This window comes from Ursus maritimus, unplaced genomic scaffold, assembly GCF_017311325.1.
Source record: "Ursus maritimus isolate PB19 unplaced genomic scaffold, ASM1731132v1 scaffold_20, whole genome shotgun sequence".
NCBI classification, from domain to species: domain Eukaryota; kingdom Metazoa; phylum Chordata; class Mammalia; order Carnivora; family Ursidae; genus Ursus; species Ursus maritimus.
In genome coordinates this window covers 26206059-26223367 of record NW_024424453.1, presented here as the reverse complement: position 1 = coordinate 26223367, position 17309 = coordinate 26206059, and the positions used below count along the sequence as shown (strand labels likewise).

At 35.9% G+C, this 17309-nt stretch overlaps 1 protein-coding gene across 2 annotated transcripts in view; it reads right to left on the bottom strand.

Annotated features, from left to right (window-relative positions):
- Window positions 1-17309, bottom strand: part of STAG1 (stromal antigen 1) — a 467337-nt gene that overhangs the window by 23872 nt on the left and 426156 nt on the right. For both annotated transcript variants that reach the window (XM_040636781.1, XM_040636782.1), the window contains 4 exons: window positions 14789-14928; window positions 11846-11947; window positions 8532-8680; window positions 7715-7843 (listed from right to left, as the gene is read on the bottom strand). In XM_040636781.1, coding sequence (XP_040492715.1) covers window positions 7715-7843; window positions 8532-8680; window positions 11846-11947; window positions 14789-14928 — 520 coding nt within the window. The remainder of the gene's footprint in view (window positions 1-7714; window positions 7844-8531; window positions 8681-11845; window positions 11948-14788; window positions 14929-17309) is intronic.

Below are 17309 nucleotides of genomic sequence, written 5' to 3'. Positions count from 1 at the left end.
TCAGTCTTTTGGTATCGGTTGAGACCTGTTTTATGTCCCAGAACATGGTCTATTCTTGAGAATGTTCCACGGGCATTAGAATAGAATGAGTATTCTTTGGTTCTGGGGTGTAGTGTTCTATATATATCTATGAGGTCCAACTCGTCGAGTATGGCATTTAAAGCTCTTGTTTCTTTGCTTAGGTGATCTGTCTATTGCTGATAGTGGAGTGTTGAGGTCCCCTACTGTTAACGTATTTTTATCTATATGTCTCTTTATTGTGGTAAAGAGCTGGCTTGTGTATCTTGCTGCTCCCCTGGTGGGGGCATATATGTTTATAATTGTCATATCCACTTGTTGGATACATCCTTTAAGAATAATATAGTGCCCTTCTGTGTCTCTAACTATAGTCTTTAGTTTAAAATCCAATTTATCTGATATGAGAATTGCTACCCCAGCTTTCTTTTGAGGTCCGTTGGCATGAAAGATGGTATTCCATCCCTTTACTTTCAGTCTGAATGTATCTTTAGGTTCAAAATGAGTCTCTTGTAGACAGCAAATGGATGGGTCATGTCTTTTTATCCAATCTGCACCCTGTGGCATTTATGGGAGCATTTAGGCCATTTACATTGAGACTGATTATTGAGAGATATATTTTAATGATGACATGTTGCCAGTAAAGTCTTTGTTTCTATAGATTGTGACTTTCTGTTCTGTATCACTCTTGGGGCCTTTTTACTTTTATAGAACCCCCCCTTCATATCTCCTGTAGGGCTGGTTTCGTGGTTACAAAATTGGTCAATGACTGGTGATTCTGGAAGGTCTTTATTTCTCCATCCATTCTGAATGACAGCTTTGCTGGATAAAGGATCCTTGGCTACATGTTTTTCTCTGAAAGAGCTTTAAAAATGGTCCCCCAACCCTTTCTCTCATTCCAGGTCTGTATAGACAGGTCTGACGTAATTCTGATACCTTTGCCTTGGTACGTGAGAAATTACTTTGCCCTGGCCGCTTTCAACACTGTATCTTTGGATCTAATATTTGTGAAGTACACTATGACGTGACGTGGCACAGGTTTATCGTGGTTGAGCTTGGGAGGGGTCCTCTCTGCCTCTTGGACACAGATGCTTGTTTCCTTTGCTAGATTAGGGAAGTTTTCAGCTACAATTTGTTCAAATATCTCTTCTAGACCTCTGTTTTTCTCCACCCCCTCGGGGATGCCAATGATTCTGACATTGGAACGTTTCATTGAGTCAGTACTCTCCCGTAACCTACCTTCTTGGAATGGATTTTTTTGAGCCCAGATTCTATTTTAGCTTTTTCTTCTACTAACCCATCCTCCAATTTGCTGATACGTTCTGCCTCATTCACCCTGGCCGTGAGAGCCTGTAGTTTTGACTGCATTTGGCTCATAGAGTTTTTAATTTCTGCCAGATTCGCTCTCATTTCCACCCTTAGAGATTCTATATTCTCATTAACATGGATGTGAGCTTCTTGATTTTTCAGCTTGCCTTCTGGGGGAGGGGCCTGCCAAGCCAATACTCAGGCAACCCTGCTTGGGTAGAGTCTCCGTGTCCCCTGCAAGGGGGGATGGAGATGGGCACACTGTGAGCCAGTATTTCCAGGTTTTTGTTCTCTGGCGGCTTTCCCTGGCAGTTTGCTGTGCCTCTCCCGGGAGTCAGAGCAGCAGTGGCCGATCTCAGCCTCTGTCTCAGAACAGAGGGATCGCGGACCATTCTCCACTGATGTTCTGGCCACTTTAACTCTGTTTCTGTTGGTGCTGCTCAACCCTGCAGCGTCCCGGGATGTGTGCCCCACACACGGCGTCCCAGCCCTCACTTCCAGGGCTGGCGCGTCTCTGTCCTTTGTGTTTCTAACACCGCCAGCCGTCAGCTGCCCCCGTGCTCCGGGGCTCCCGGTCTCAGTCTGGTTCCAGTGAGCACACCGGAGCTCCATTTCAGGCTGGAGGCGCACGTTCCCCGGCTCACGGTCTCAGTGTGCTCTCTCGCGGGTGCCGGTCCGCGAGTCCGCCCATCCCCTGTGCTGACAGTTTCTTAAAAACTAAACGTACTCTTACCATGTGATCCAGCAATCAAGCTCCTTAGTATTTACCCAAAAGACATGACAAATTAAGTCCTCACAATTACTTACACAGGGATGTTTATAGCGCTTTTATTCATAACTGCCAAAACTAGGAAGCAACCAAGATGTCCTTCAGTAGGTGATGTTTATAGCACTTTTATTCATAACTGCCAAAACTAGGAAGCAACCAAGATGTCCTTCAGTAGGTGAATGGCTAAATCAATTGTGGTATTTCTATACACAAAAAGAAACGAGCTATCAAGCAATGAAAAGACAGAGAGGAACTTTAAATGCATATTACTAAGTGAAAGAAGATTACCTGAAAAGGCTATATACCCTAAGATTCCAACTATGTAACATTCTGGAAAAGGCAAAACTATAGAAACAGTGAAATGATCAGTGGTTGCTAGGGATTGGGGGAGGAGAGGAAGGATGAACAGGCAAAACACAGGATTTTTAGGGATGTGAAAAAATACTCTATATGATACCATAATAATAGTGCATGTCATACATTTGTCTAAACCCACAGAATGTACAACATCAAGAGTGAACTATAATGTAACTTTGGTGATTATGATATGTCAAGGTAGGTTCATCAATTGTAACAACTGAATCACTTTGGTGGTAGATGTTGATAATGGGGAGACTGCATGTATAAGGGCAGGGGGATATATGGGAATTCTCTGTACCTTCCCCTCAATTTTGCTGTGAACCAAAACTTCTCTGAAAATTAAGCTAAATCTAATAAAATCAAATTGAACTAAATTAAACCAAATCACATACTTCCGTTAGTCTGGAAGACTGCACATACCCGAGGCTGCCCTTCTCAGGAGCAATCAGAGAGAGAACTTCCAAGCTCCTAGTCCTCTGACTGACCGTGCCCCCTGAACTGTGATAGCAGCCTTCAAGCCACACACACATCAAATAGTAATAAGTAAAAATCTAAATGGCCAAGGAGGTGTAAGCACAATCTTTGATTAATGAGTCTAATGCTAATATAGGGGTGACTCCTAGGTATTCAAGCCAAATGATAAAAGGAGAAAAAAAAAAAATCTGAGTAGGCACAGCAGAGGCTGCACACTGCAAGAGAAACAGACTTCACAGAGTTTGTTCATCCAAGCCTCTAAACAAATGACCAAGCAAACAACATCAGTGTCTAGGGGTGTGGTAAATCAGTATCAAGAGTAGTTATTTCACAATGTATCATATATGCAACACTATTATCTAAACTGTTCCGTTTCAACAAAAAATTATGAGACATGCAAAGAAATAGGGAAATGTGACCTACATATAGCAGTAAAAAAGTGAGCAATAAAAACAGTGGCCCACAGAGACTGCAAAGCTATTATTTAAAAATATTTAAAGAACTAAAAAGAACCCATATATAAGGAATGAAAAATATGATGTCACTACCTCATTAAATGCAGAATATGAATAAAAAGAAATGATGGGGGGTGCCTGGGTGGCTTAGTCAGTTGAGCCTCTGACTCTTGGTTTCGGCTCAGGTTGTGATCTCAGGGTCCTGAGATTGAACCCCTTGCTGGGGGTGAGTGGGTCTGTGCTTAGCAGGGAGTCTTGGGATTCTCTTTCTCCCTCTCCTTCTGTCCTTGGGATTCTCTTTCTCCCTCTCCTTCTGTCCCTCCCCACCCCCTGTACTTTCTTTCTCTCAAATAAATAAATACATCCAAAAAAAAGAAAGAAATGATGAAAAAGAACCAATGGAAATTCTGCAGTTGAAAAGTACAATAGAAAATTAAAAATTCTCCATAAGGGCTCAAAAGATTTGAGCTGGGAGAATCAATAATCACTAATCTTGAATATATATCAGAGATTATACATTCTGAATGGAGAGAAAAAAAGAATAAAGAAAAACGAACAGAGCCTCACAAAAATGTGGGATATCATTACGTGTACTGATAGGTGTAATGGGAGTACCAGGAAAAGAAGGAGTAAACATAAAGAAATAATGGCTAATTACTTCCAAATTTGACAAAAAACATTAACCTACACATTCTCAAGGCTCAACAAAGTCCAAGTAAATAAATGCAGAAAGACCCATACCCAGATGCATCACAGGCAAAATTTTAGCTAAAAGCCAAAGACAGAAAAAAATCTTGAAGGAAGAGAAAGTAACTCATTACATACAAGCGAGTTCCATTAAATTTAAACTCCAAAGACTTCTTATTAGATGCAACGGAGGTGCAGGCAGTGGGATAACACAGTCAATGTACTGAAAGTAACACCCTATCAAACAAGAATGTTATATCTAGCAAAACTATATTCCAAAGCTAAAGACAAAATAAAGACACTCCCAGGTGGAATAAACACAGAATTTGTTGCTGACTGACCTGCCTTATGAGAAATAATAAAAGATGTTCTTCAGGCTGAAAGCAAATGATGTGAGAGAATAATCTACACATGAAAAAACAAAGACAGCTGAAAGGTGATTACTAGGTAGTTAGAAAGGACAATATAATTGCATATTTACTTTATTCTTTTCACCGATTTAAACAGCAATTATATAAAACAATATGTATTACTGTATTGTTGAGTCAATAACATAGAAATGTAATATATTTGATAATAAACACAAAAGAAGTAGGTGGGAACAAAGATGTATTAGCGTAAGGAAATGATGACAAATGGTATTTCAGATCCACAGGAAGAAATGAAGAAAACCAGAAATGGTAAATAAGAAGGTTATTAAGACAAACTCTATAACAAATGTATACTAGGCTCTATTTCTTTTCTAAGTGTATTTAAAAGACATATAATTATATCAAGTAATAATTATAATAATGTATTGTTGGGCTGTAACATATTTAGATGCAGTATGTGTAACAATAATGGCACCAAAGGGGGAGAATAGAAATGGAGCTATATAGGAGTAAAATTTTTATATTTCCTTAGAATAAATTTGAAGAAATTTTGGTAAAATGCATATTTTAAGGCCTAGAAAAAAACACTAAGGAAATAACTAAAAAAGTAAAATTAAGTATTTTTGAAGAAAGTAAAATGTTGTACTAGAAAACACCCACTTCATAAAGCTTTATTGCTTTATTGGAGGAAAAAACAAAGATCTATAAAAAACAAACAGTATAATGGCAGAAATTGGATTAAAATAAACAAAAAAACATGATCCAACTACATGCTATCTGTAAGAAACACACTTTAGATTCAACGATAGAAAGGCGGAAAGTTAAAGGATAGAAAAAAGGTATACCATGCAAACAATAACTAAAATACAGCTGGAATAGTTACATTACTATCAGACAAAATAGATTTTAAGACAAAAATTACTAGAGACAGAGAAGGACATTTTTATATTGATATCTAAGAGTGAGGAAGACATAACAATTATAAACATGTATACCCAACAACAGAGCTAGCTCCAAAATACGTGAAGCAAAAAGTGAGAGAACTGAGAGGAAAAATAACAATTCAGTAATAATAGTTAGGGAGACTCCAATACCCCACTTTTAATAATGCATAGAACAACCAGACAAAATATCAACAAAGAAATAGAAGACTTGAACAACACTATTAAAAAAAACCCTACAAGCCATGTAACCTAATAGCGATCTCAACACCACTGAACACCAGCAGCATAATGCATATTCTCCTCAGGTATACATGGAACATTCTCCAGAATATACCATATGTTGGTCTGCAAAACAAGCCTCAATAAATTTGAAAGGATTGAAATTATACAAAGTATGTTCTCTAACCACAATGGAATGAAATTAAAAATCAATAATGGAAGTAAGATTTAGAAATTCACAAGTATGTGGAAATTAAACAAAATACTCCTTAATAACCTAAAGATAAAAGAACATATCACAAGGGCAATGAAAAAAAATACTTTGAGATGAATGAAAACAAAAATGCAAGCTACCATAATGTATGAGATGCAAGCTACCAGAATGTATGAGATGCAGCTAAAGTAACGCTCAGAGGAAAATGTATAACTGTAAATGCCTATAATAAAGCTTTCAAACCACCCTACCCCCACAAATACCCACCACTCATTCTCTATCATGTTATTCTATTTCAGTGCCTGACACTCTTGTTGCTATGTTTATATTGTGTCTCCCTGCACTAAAACAAAAGCTTTCTGGGGGCAGAAACTTTGTATTGTTCACTGCCTGGCCATACTAGAACAATAGCTATAGAACATTACCTGACCAGCTTATGGGCTTAATAAATATTCTCTGACCAGGACACCTGGGTGGCTCAGTCGATTAAGTGCCTGCCTTCGGCTCAGGATCCCACATCAGGCTCCTTGTTCAGCAGGGAGCCTACTTCTCCCTCTGCCTGCCACTCCCCCTGCTTGTGCTCTCTCTCTCTGACAAATAAATAAAATCTTTAAAAAAATAAATATTTTTCTGACCAACATAAAGTCAACATCTTAGAATTACCACTCACATTTATAAAATTCTTGACTGTCTCTCCAAATTTCTGTTCAGTTAGCCTATTATTACAACTGACACACCTTCCTACCAATTTATAAAATTCGGGATCCCATCAACATTTTTTATTGAAAATTGCATATATTATTTCTTTAAACTGTTGAAAAAGAAATCACTCATCTTGAATCAAGTCAAATAAAAAATGCCGTTCACCTTTGAACATGGGTTTGAATTGTGCAGGTTGACTTATATGTGGATTTCTTTTCCTTTTAAAGATTTATTTATGTATTTATTTGTCAGAGAGAGAGAGAGAGCACAAGCAGGGGGAATAGCAGGCAGAGGGAGAAGCAGGCTCCCCACTGAGCAGGGAGCCTCATATGGGATTCGATCCCAGGACCCTGGGATCATGACCTGAGCCGAAGGCAGATGCTTAAGTGACTGAGCCACCCAGGCATCCCTGGATTCCTTTCAATAAATACACCACAGTACGGTAAATACATTTTTTCAAAGTCATAAGGAAATGACTTTCTTAACATTTTCTTTTCTCTAGCTTACTTTATTGTAAGAATATAGCATATAATACATGTAACATATGAAATACATTAATTGACTGTTATCAGTAAGGCTTCCAGTCAATAATAGGCTACTTATAGTTAATTAAGCTTTTTGGGGGTCAAAACTTATATGCAGTACAGCATAGAGGATATAGTCAGTAATACTGTAATGATGTTGTATGTGACAGATAGTTACTATACTTATCATGCTGAGCACTGAGCAATGTATAGAATTGTCAAGTCACTGTTATATACCTGAAACTAATATAACACTGTATGTCAACTATACTTCAATAAAAATTTAAAAAAGAAAAAAAAATAAAGTTATACACAATTTTCGACTGTGAGGGGGTCAATGCCCCAACCTGTGTTGTTCAAGGGTCACCTGTAAAACTAAAATATAATTAGTATAAAAGGAAAAAAGAATGGGTTACACAACGGCTAAGCCAATGTCCCTACTTCTCTGAATTGTAGAATAAGAAATCATTTCTCACTTACCTAATTTAATTCCAGAGTACTAAAAGCAAGCAGGGAAAGAACAACTATGTAAATGCTTGAAAGAAAACTAAAGCTCCTTAAAACAAACTATCAGAGCTTATGTTATCAAAAGTAATTAGAGCTAAATGATTAACATTTTCTAAAAAATAAAACATTTAAAATTACAAGGGTATCATGATAAAAACAACTTACACAGTCTTTTTGTCCTGTCGAAGAAGTTTAGAAGAAAATTCACTTAGTACTTCCAGGAAAGCCAGATTAGGAGGTGGATATTCTTGTCCTTTCTGATTTTGGTATTTAAAGGCAAATTCTATGCCATCCCTGAAGCAAAAGAAAGTAGCACCTTATTTTTCCAGATAAGGCGTATGTATATATAGTTCTCTCAATGGGCTAGAATTTCAAAGTTGGGAAGGCAGGATAATCATCACTGAACGTAGTAAAATCTGATAAATTTGAAGCGTAAAACAATATTAATTTGTATGACATATTTGCTTAATAATATTCTATTATTTAAAGTATAAAACCTTAAGTTGTGAAACAAAGCTAAATTCCTATGTGTATCTTGTAGGGGTACTACAATACCCTAGAAAGATAACTAGAGTGTTGGTTCTCAGAGTTGGTCATGGTGTCGAGCAGCTGTGTGAGGTATTTAACATTTTCTGTTCATTCAGTTTTCAGTTATGAAATAACATAGACCAAATCAGCATTGCACAGTGTTTTTAAACCCATGTCTCCTATAACATCTTCTCACTGACAGACCAGACAAGAACATTTTGTTAAACTTTACTTGCTATACTTTACAAGTTGAAAAAACAGGCAGTTGAAGTGTTTTTCAAATTAAAAAGGCCCTTCTAGTTGAGACTCACCAGACTACACAATTTCTAATGTTCTTATAACTTGAAAATTCAATCATCTGTCACTTTAAAAATGGGTCAAATAACAGTTATTTCAGTTAAATTCCAGTAAACCAGATTCTGTATAACAGAAAGTATTTATTCAGCTCACTCACTTGTGAAGTGTGGCAACTGCTTCTCGTGTCTTGATCTGATCCAGTCCGAATGTAAGGGCAAAGCGACGTGCCAATTCTTTAATGCCGCTGACATGGGCAGATGTCCTGTCTAGGTTGGGACCTTGCTCTTGAACAAGTTCATTAAACAACTGGTTGAAAGAAAAAAAAAGGAAAAAACCTACAGCTAAGAAATATTTGTTTATTTTATATATTATTAGAACAGGTAATATAATTTAAAAATATTTAAAAGGCATTTGGTAAAATATGTATTTCCCTCCTTGCACTGAACTGTAGCCACATTGTTCCCCTTCTCCAAGTCATCTACTAGTACTAATTTCTTGAGCTCATTTTCATGCTAGTTGTGTAATGAAATGCAGACAGGAATTTATTTCTTTTTAAGAAAAAATAATATATTTTGGGCTGGGGAAAGGAAACATGTTTATAGAAATATATTTGCAGTCATAAACATCTATGTATTATTTTTGTTGTTTTAATAGGGATGGCAATATATGAAATATAGGGTTCAGAACTTTGATTTTTCATTTACTATATCTTAGACAAGAACATTATGTAGAAGACATTTGATATATGGGGTGACATTTCCCACCCAACAACAAAATATACAAAGAAGTTCTTAAGCTGGATGGAGGGGTTTTATAAATTACACATACATTACATATATTGTGTCAAAATAACAACCACCAAATAAATCCTGAAGTACTAAAGAATATAAAAGGTATCATCATTCTACCACCAAGGTTAGAAACTTAAATTTATCTGTACACATCTGTCTTCCCTCCTATTATGAGAGGTGAATAGTCCAGGCTTTCATCTAAAGCCACTCCCTCCTTATATACTAGATCTCACTCCATTTTACCTATTCAGCAATTTTGCTCCTACGCTTACTGCTCCCATGCTTTGCTCCTATGCTGTCCCGCATCCTTAACTACTCCCTATACTATATGCATGCATTTTAAAACCCCAAAATACAAAAAAACATAACTCTTAACTCAATCTCCTATGCCAGTTATCAATACGTTGTTTTGATTCTCTTTTTTTGGCAAAGATCCTGAAAAATACTGTTTACATTTGTTTTCTTCACTTCCTCAAGCCCCATCTTTCAATTCACTCTTATACCATCCCACTGAAATAGCACTTCTATCACTTTTATTAATTATGTTATTCATCTTTTCAGTTTTCTTCAGCAACACATTGGCCTGAACTGCTTAGTGTCATGACTAGAAACAGCAGTTCTTCCAAACATTTCAAATGTATCCACAGGTAATTATTTATAAATTCTTAAACTTCAAAATGTTTCCAGAGATGGTTGTACACAATAGCCTTAAACTTTAAATTTTACACTTAAAATGAATACAAAGAATGTATCTCTGTGCAAAATTCAAGGAATACAAAAATAAAAGTTCTCCTTCCTCTTTCCCACTGAATATCATTCTTCTCTCCAAAGGTAATCAATGTTAAAGTTTCAAGGTTTTCTAGACCGGTTTAGATACATTAATATACTACATATACAAACTTTTAACATAAATGATAACTATACTATGTAGTCTGTCCTGAAACTTGCTATTTTTCTTTTATTTTCTTTTTCAAGCTTTTATTTAAATTCCAGTTAATTAATATATGCTGTAGTATTAGTTTTAGGTGTAGAATTTAGTGATTCATCACTTACATACAACACCCAGTGTTCATCACAAGTGCCCTCCTTAATACCCATCACCCATTTAGCCTATCCCCCTGTCATCTCCCCTCCAATAACCCTCAGTTTGTTCTCTATTGTTAAGCACCTGTTTTCTGGTTTGCCCTGTTTTTTTCCTTTTTTTCCCTGTATGTTCATCTGTTTTGTTTCTTAAATTCTGCATGAGAGAGAAATCATATGGTATCTGTCTTTCTCTGACTTATTTTGTTTAGCGTAATAGTCTCTAACTCCATCCACGTCATTGCAAATGGTAAGATTTCATTCTTTTTTAAGCTGAGTAATATTCCAGTGTGTGTGTGTGTGTATGTGTGTATAATGGCTGCACCAGTTTGCATTCCCACCAACAGTGTAAGAGGGTTCTCTTTTCTCTGAAACGTGCTATTTTTCACTTAATATTTTGTCTTAAAAATCTTTTAGCTACTTCAGAGTAACACACTTTAACCATTCCTCTGCTGATGGAACATTTAGACTATCTTCAATTTTTCAATATTACAGACTTGCTGTAATAAACATCTTTTACATACATATCTTTGTGTGTACCTGCATGTACCAATGTAGATACCTAGCAGCAAAAACAGTTGACTTTTAAAAGGAATATCTATCTTCAATTTTGAAATATCCTGCAAAATTATATTTCAAGAAGGCAAAAGCAATTTCTTTCACAAGGGACCTTTTTATCCACATCTTATCAATCACTGGTATTAACCATCATTTAAATTCATGCTAATTTGCCCATCAGTGATAAATATGTTTCAATTTTTATTTCATTAATTATTAATGAAGTTATGCCTCTTTTCATATGGTTATTGGTTTTTAAGATTTGCTCTTCTAGCTTTTCATATCTCTTGCTCACTTTTCTATGGGATTTATCTTTGTTACTGATTTGTTATGTATGATTGAAAATATTTCCCTGAACCTGTCACTTGTTTGGAGTGTTGGTTGATGTATAAATGTATTTGAGTTTATATACAAATACCTATAGCCCCACACACCCCCTGAAATCTCTGTATTAATTCCGTAGGCATTTATTAGGGACTCTTATCTATATAACATATGTGATTTTTTTAAAAAAATATTTATTTATTTATTTGAGAGAGCAAGAGAGAAAGCATAAGCACGGGGAGGAAGAGGGAGAAGCAGACTCCCTGCCGAGTGGGGAGCCCGATGTGGGGCTCCATCCCAAGACCCTGGGATCATGACCTGAGCTGGAGGCAGCCGCTTAACCAGCTGAGCCACCCAGGCACCCCCATATGTGATTTATTTTCTTATTTGAATATTATTCTTGCCTTCTTCATTAAATATTTTTAAAATATATTTCTATATTTTTCTTTTTAAATGGTTACTTTTTAATGTCTGTTTGGCATTTCATCTGGTCCAAGAGTGGAGCACTTTAGGACTTCATCTATTTGAAATGTGAACTATAAGATTATTTTCCAAAGAAAAGACATATAACACATGTCTTTGTACCAGAAAGTATCCATAGTAATGTACTGATACAGTGACCTAGTTTAAATGAGGTAAGATATACCTAGTACATACTATGCACATAAAAGTGTTCAATAACCTTAATTCTACTCTTTATCTCTTTCAGATTTCTTACCTGCTGTAAACTGAGAATGAGGGTCTTGGCACACTGAATTTTATCAATCTGCCTGGTTTTACTCAGTGTTTCCTTAATAATATCACCATAGTCATTGTAATACTGTGAGAAAAAGAAAGAAAACACAGCCTTAAAATTACTGAAATTTCATGAGACAAACAGTGGATTGGTAAAAGAAATGGAAAGGGGAGTTCAGGAGTGTTTAATTTCTTCATCTTAAACATAATGAGAGATAAAAGATATTGTCTAAAGTTAAAGGAATACACATTTGATATTTAAGATTATGAAATAACTAACGTTAACTGAAAAACTGGGAATTCTAAGAGGAGGGGAAGTGACACAGGTAAACAAAATTCCTTCTTCTTTGTAACATGGATTCAACAGATACTACTTAAAAGGTGACAAATCAAGAAAGAGAACTTTGGTAGAAACCTCGCAAAGAACTAAAACCAAAACAGTTAAAATTGCTTACTCCTGGGGAGTAGGCCTACATAAGGGGGAAGGGAAGATTAGGGTAACAGACTTTTCATTTAATATTTTTGTACTATGTCATTCCTTGCTCCCCCAACATGACTGTATTTTACTATGGTAATATAAAAAAATAAAAACATCGACTTCTTCAATAGTGACTGAGAAAAATTTAATTTCTTTATAATTCAAGTTTTTTTGACATAGGATTTAAAGGATTTTCCTTGTGAGTAAATAATTAAGAAAAGCCTTATTTAAAATCACTGAATCTGGATGTTACTTCTAAGCTAATGCCTAAAAACCTACGACCTATGTGAAGGAGTATATTAGCTTGGCAATTGGACTTTCATAATTTTCAAAAGATGGGTATGCTTTCACGATGTGAGATGAAAAAGAGAGAAAGATATATTAATATACTAAAATGGTTCAACAGGCAAATCTCCAATAAATTCATATTTGTAACAGTCACATAGGGAACTGGGGCAAAAAGCCACATAACTGAGCATATGTAATAAAGAGTAGCAAATAACTATTACAATACTCTCAAAAAAATTAAAGCTTACAATGAGCAGAGGTGCAAAAATTGCTAAGGATGATAACAAGTTTTGGTTAAAGCTCATTTCTTGAAACCAATACATATTGTTAGGGGATGAAAAGGGAAAAACCACGGTAAGCTCATATTCATCCATTAAAACCGTGTATAGACATTACTTTAGGAAGCTGTCTCAGGTTCCTTTCACTTAAGTCTCTCTCTCTATCCCATGTTCTCTTTGCAATTTGTACATCTATCACTACAATAATCACGCTGAGGCTTTATGGTCTAATGGGAAGAGCTAAGCTTTGAAGCTAGACAAACCTAGAATCAAATTCTAGTTTTTGCTACTTATACTAGTTATGTGACCTCTGAAAGTTATTTAACCTCTTTGAGCCTTAATTACCTTATCCATAAATGATGTATTCCCTACCTCATAGGATTAATCAACAAACATACATAAAAGCCTTAGAACAGTGTCTCAAATCTAAATGACATGGAACACAGACAACCACTATTCTTATGATACATTATATTATGTTTGCATTTCAGTTTCTCTATTAATCTATAAGCTCCTTAGTGCAGAAATCATGTTTTATTTAAATCTCTATCAGCACACTGCTCACACTGCAGTTATCCAGCAAAATATGATGAATTAGTTATTATGTCATAACTAGAACTGGACCATAACTAAACATGGATAAAGACAGAAGTGGATCAATGGCATACACAATATTCTGAACATGGGCAAAACAAAACACTATCTGTGACAGGAGTACAAGGTAAAAACAGATAAACTGAGAAGTGTGCCTGTCATAAAGACTTCTGAGCACTGCTTTTTTTAGAGGGTCAGAAACAAAACGGAGCTTAAGGAAAGCAGAGCAAAGAGCCAGAAAGGTGAGTACCTATCAAAATCCTGCCATATAAAGAATGGTTTAAAACTCTTCAACATCTCCTTAGCTCCCTCAGGAAAAAAATCCAGGCTACTCACACAGCATATAGTTACTAGTGACACTTTCTTTAAATCTTACCTCTGGCTCCATTCTCATAAGCAATCTATGTTGCTACATCAATTACTTGCATTTCCCCCAAAGAATTCACATTGTTCTGTGTCTTTGTACATGAAGGTCAATCTGCCCCCGAGCCTTCCCGGTACTTCTTTGCTTACTAATTTATCTTTATCATCTTAGACTTAGTTCAGATGTCACTACTAAGCAGTTTCCATTAACCCTCATATTTCTTAAGAGTGGGGTGTCTGTTTCATACATCTCCAGGAACCCCTACACATACCTCTATTATAGTATATAATGTAATTGTCTAATTGTTGACAGTCTTCAGCTTTAAACTACTTTAGAGCAAGAATTTTATTATTAAAGATTTATTTATTTGAGAGAGAGTGTGCACAAGTTAGGGGGAGGGGCAGAGGGAGAAAATCTTCAGACTCCCTGCTACATGTGGGGCTCAACCCCAGGACCCAAGAGATCATGACCTGAGCTGAAACTAGAAGTTGGACGCTTAACCAACTATACCACCCAGATGCTCCTAGAGCAGGAATTTTAAAAATATTTGTAAAATTTAGTACCTGGCAGGTGGCATGCGTACATGGTACACATGGCACACTTACAAAAATGTCTTAAAGAGATGTCATAAGGAAGAGAGATTAGGTTTCTTCCATGTTGATCAAGTGAGTTTATATACCTCATGAAAATAAGAAGGTATTCTTTCAATAAATGTGAGGATCTCCTACTTTATGGGGTTGATATAATGGTATAGATTGACAAAAAGCTTATACTTCTATAAAAGAGAGAAACCTTAAATATATCAAAAAATCATCAACAATACATGGTTACCTGGCAATTTAGCTTCTGTTATCTTTTCATTTTTAAGTGCAAATTTCTCTGCCACTTAGATGGAAGGAGAAAAATAAGACTATGAAACTATACCTTCATGTAGTGTTTAAAGATGTCTGCAGCCGCATGCATGTCAACAATATCATAAATGATAAGTTTGCTGAAGGCAGCAAGTAGATTCCTTCTTTTATGTAAGGCCTCAATTTTATTAGCTTCATCTTCTTCATCACCCTCTAACCACAGAAAATAAATTGGTTATGAACTTTGGCCCTTTATCCAAGGTAAAGCAACGTAGACAATCTGCATAATCAAACACCAACTTATAACTTTACAAATAGTACAATTCAGTTTTAGGTAAGATAAAAACTGTTAGTTACACTGATTATTTTAGGGTGCTATATTTAGTTATATGCTTATTAAATGTTTAGTAGTTACCAAGGTTCCTATCCTCTAGGAAACTGTCATAGCAAAGACTGAGGTAAGCAAACCATACATAAATATTTTTCTGATATTTTTATCATAAAAATACTTTTGTCTGTTTACCTTAAAATGCTATCTCTTCTCATTTCAATATTCTTTACATGCTATTAGCTATATTCCAACAGAGAAGAAATTTCTGGAAATTTTTAAGACACAGGGAAAAGTTTTCTTTTAGAAAGAAGTATGTGGGGAGTAATGAAAATATATGGAGATGTTAGTTTTCAGTGCTTATCTTACACATGGTTACATTATCAGCATGAAGTATATTTTGCAAACCATTTATGCTCATATACATTTCTAAAAAAAAATGTAGGCTCCACGCCCAGTGTGGAGCCCAACATGGGGCTTTAACTCACAATCTTGAGATCAAGACCTGAGCTGAAATCAAGACTTGGATGCTTAACTGAGCCACCCAGGTGCCTGTACACATATGCAATTTTTAAAACAAAGCTTGCTATTAAATACTTTCAAAACAAGCAGTATTTCTTCCTCAATTTTTTTAATTCTCAGACCCCACAGGCTTCTTTTTTTAATCCTAGAAAAAATGTCTTCACAAGGCTCCAGAAGTTGACACATTTGTTTTAGGCTCTGTACTGACTGACTCTCTTGTCTTGGACTCTGCCCTTAGTTAGGGAGTGTTCTTTCTTTCCTTTCTTTCCTATATATATATATATATATTTTTCCCCCCCATGAAAGAACTTACTCAACTTCTCTCTTCCCTTCTATTAATTGGTCCTGCTGTGAAGCACCAATACTTTGAGAGGCTGGAAATCTTTTTGCTTAAGACAAGTAGTAAGTAAATTTTATCTCCTGAGATTAAAATGGACTCTATTAAATAGAGACTTTGTTTCACAATTTAGTATTTTCTAAAATGTTCTGTTAAGTAAAAAACACTCCTATAGCACAAAATAGATTCACGGATCAGATACGCTACAGACTTTAAATCATCTATTTTACAACTAACCTATCCAACACTAATTATAATTATTTATATTTGGTCTAATTATGCTACACATTATCATTATTCAGGTTCAGCACAATTTTGACCTGTGAGGCTTTTTTTTAAAAGATTTTATTTATTTATTTATTTATTTATTTATTTATTTATTTGAGAGATTGAGACAGAGATAGTGACAGAGATAGTGAGAGAGAGCACAAGTGAGGAGAGGGAGACCCTGACACAGAGCTCGATTCCAGGATCCTGGAATCATGACCTCAGCAGAAGGTAGAGGCTTAACTGACTGAGCCACTCAGGCACCCCAACTGGGAGGTTTAACAATCTTTCAACACTTAGTATCTCATAGTTATATTTTGTTAATTTAAGTACTATATGATGATGATTCAGGAATAGAAAGGAACTTGGGGCTTTCCTTTAGAAAAACTGTGAACCTGGACACAGTTCAATTAGAAATGTATCTATCCTACACATACATTTTACACATACGGGAAATGACAAATGTGCACAATTATTCATTATAGCATGATTTATAAGAGAAGATTGGAAATGAGCCAAACATCAATCAGTAGGAGATGGATAACAAAAATATGCTATAAATAATGAAATACTTGTATCTGTTGGAAAAGAATAAAGAAGCTCTATATGTAGTGATAGGGAAAGTCGTCTAAGGTACTACTCTAAAGGAGGGAGATTTCACTGTGTACATTTTTATTCTTGTTGGTTTCTGAACTACATGAATGTATTAACTTATATTTATATTCTCAGAGAAAGAGAGGGAGAGGGAAAGAGAGAAAAAGAGCAAGTGAGAGTGGGGGGAGGGGCAGAGGGGAAGAGAGAATCTTAAGCAGGCTCCACGCCCAGTAACAAGCCTAATGCACTGTTCAATCTCACCACCTTGGGATCATGACCTGAACCAAAATCAAGAGTCAGACACTTAACCAACTGAGCAACCCAGGCACCCCATAACTCTTTTTAAATATTCTACTACTTTTTGGGACTGAATTTGACTTATTTCCTAATATCTTTTGGGGTTGGTAAAAAAAAAAAATCAACATTGGGGCATGTGGGTGACTCAGTCAAGCGTCTGCCTTCAGCTCAGGTCATGATCCCAGGGTCCTGGGATCGAGCCTTGTGTCAGGGTCTCTGCTCAGCGGGGAGCCGACTTCTCTCTCTTTC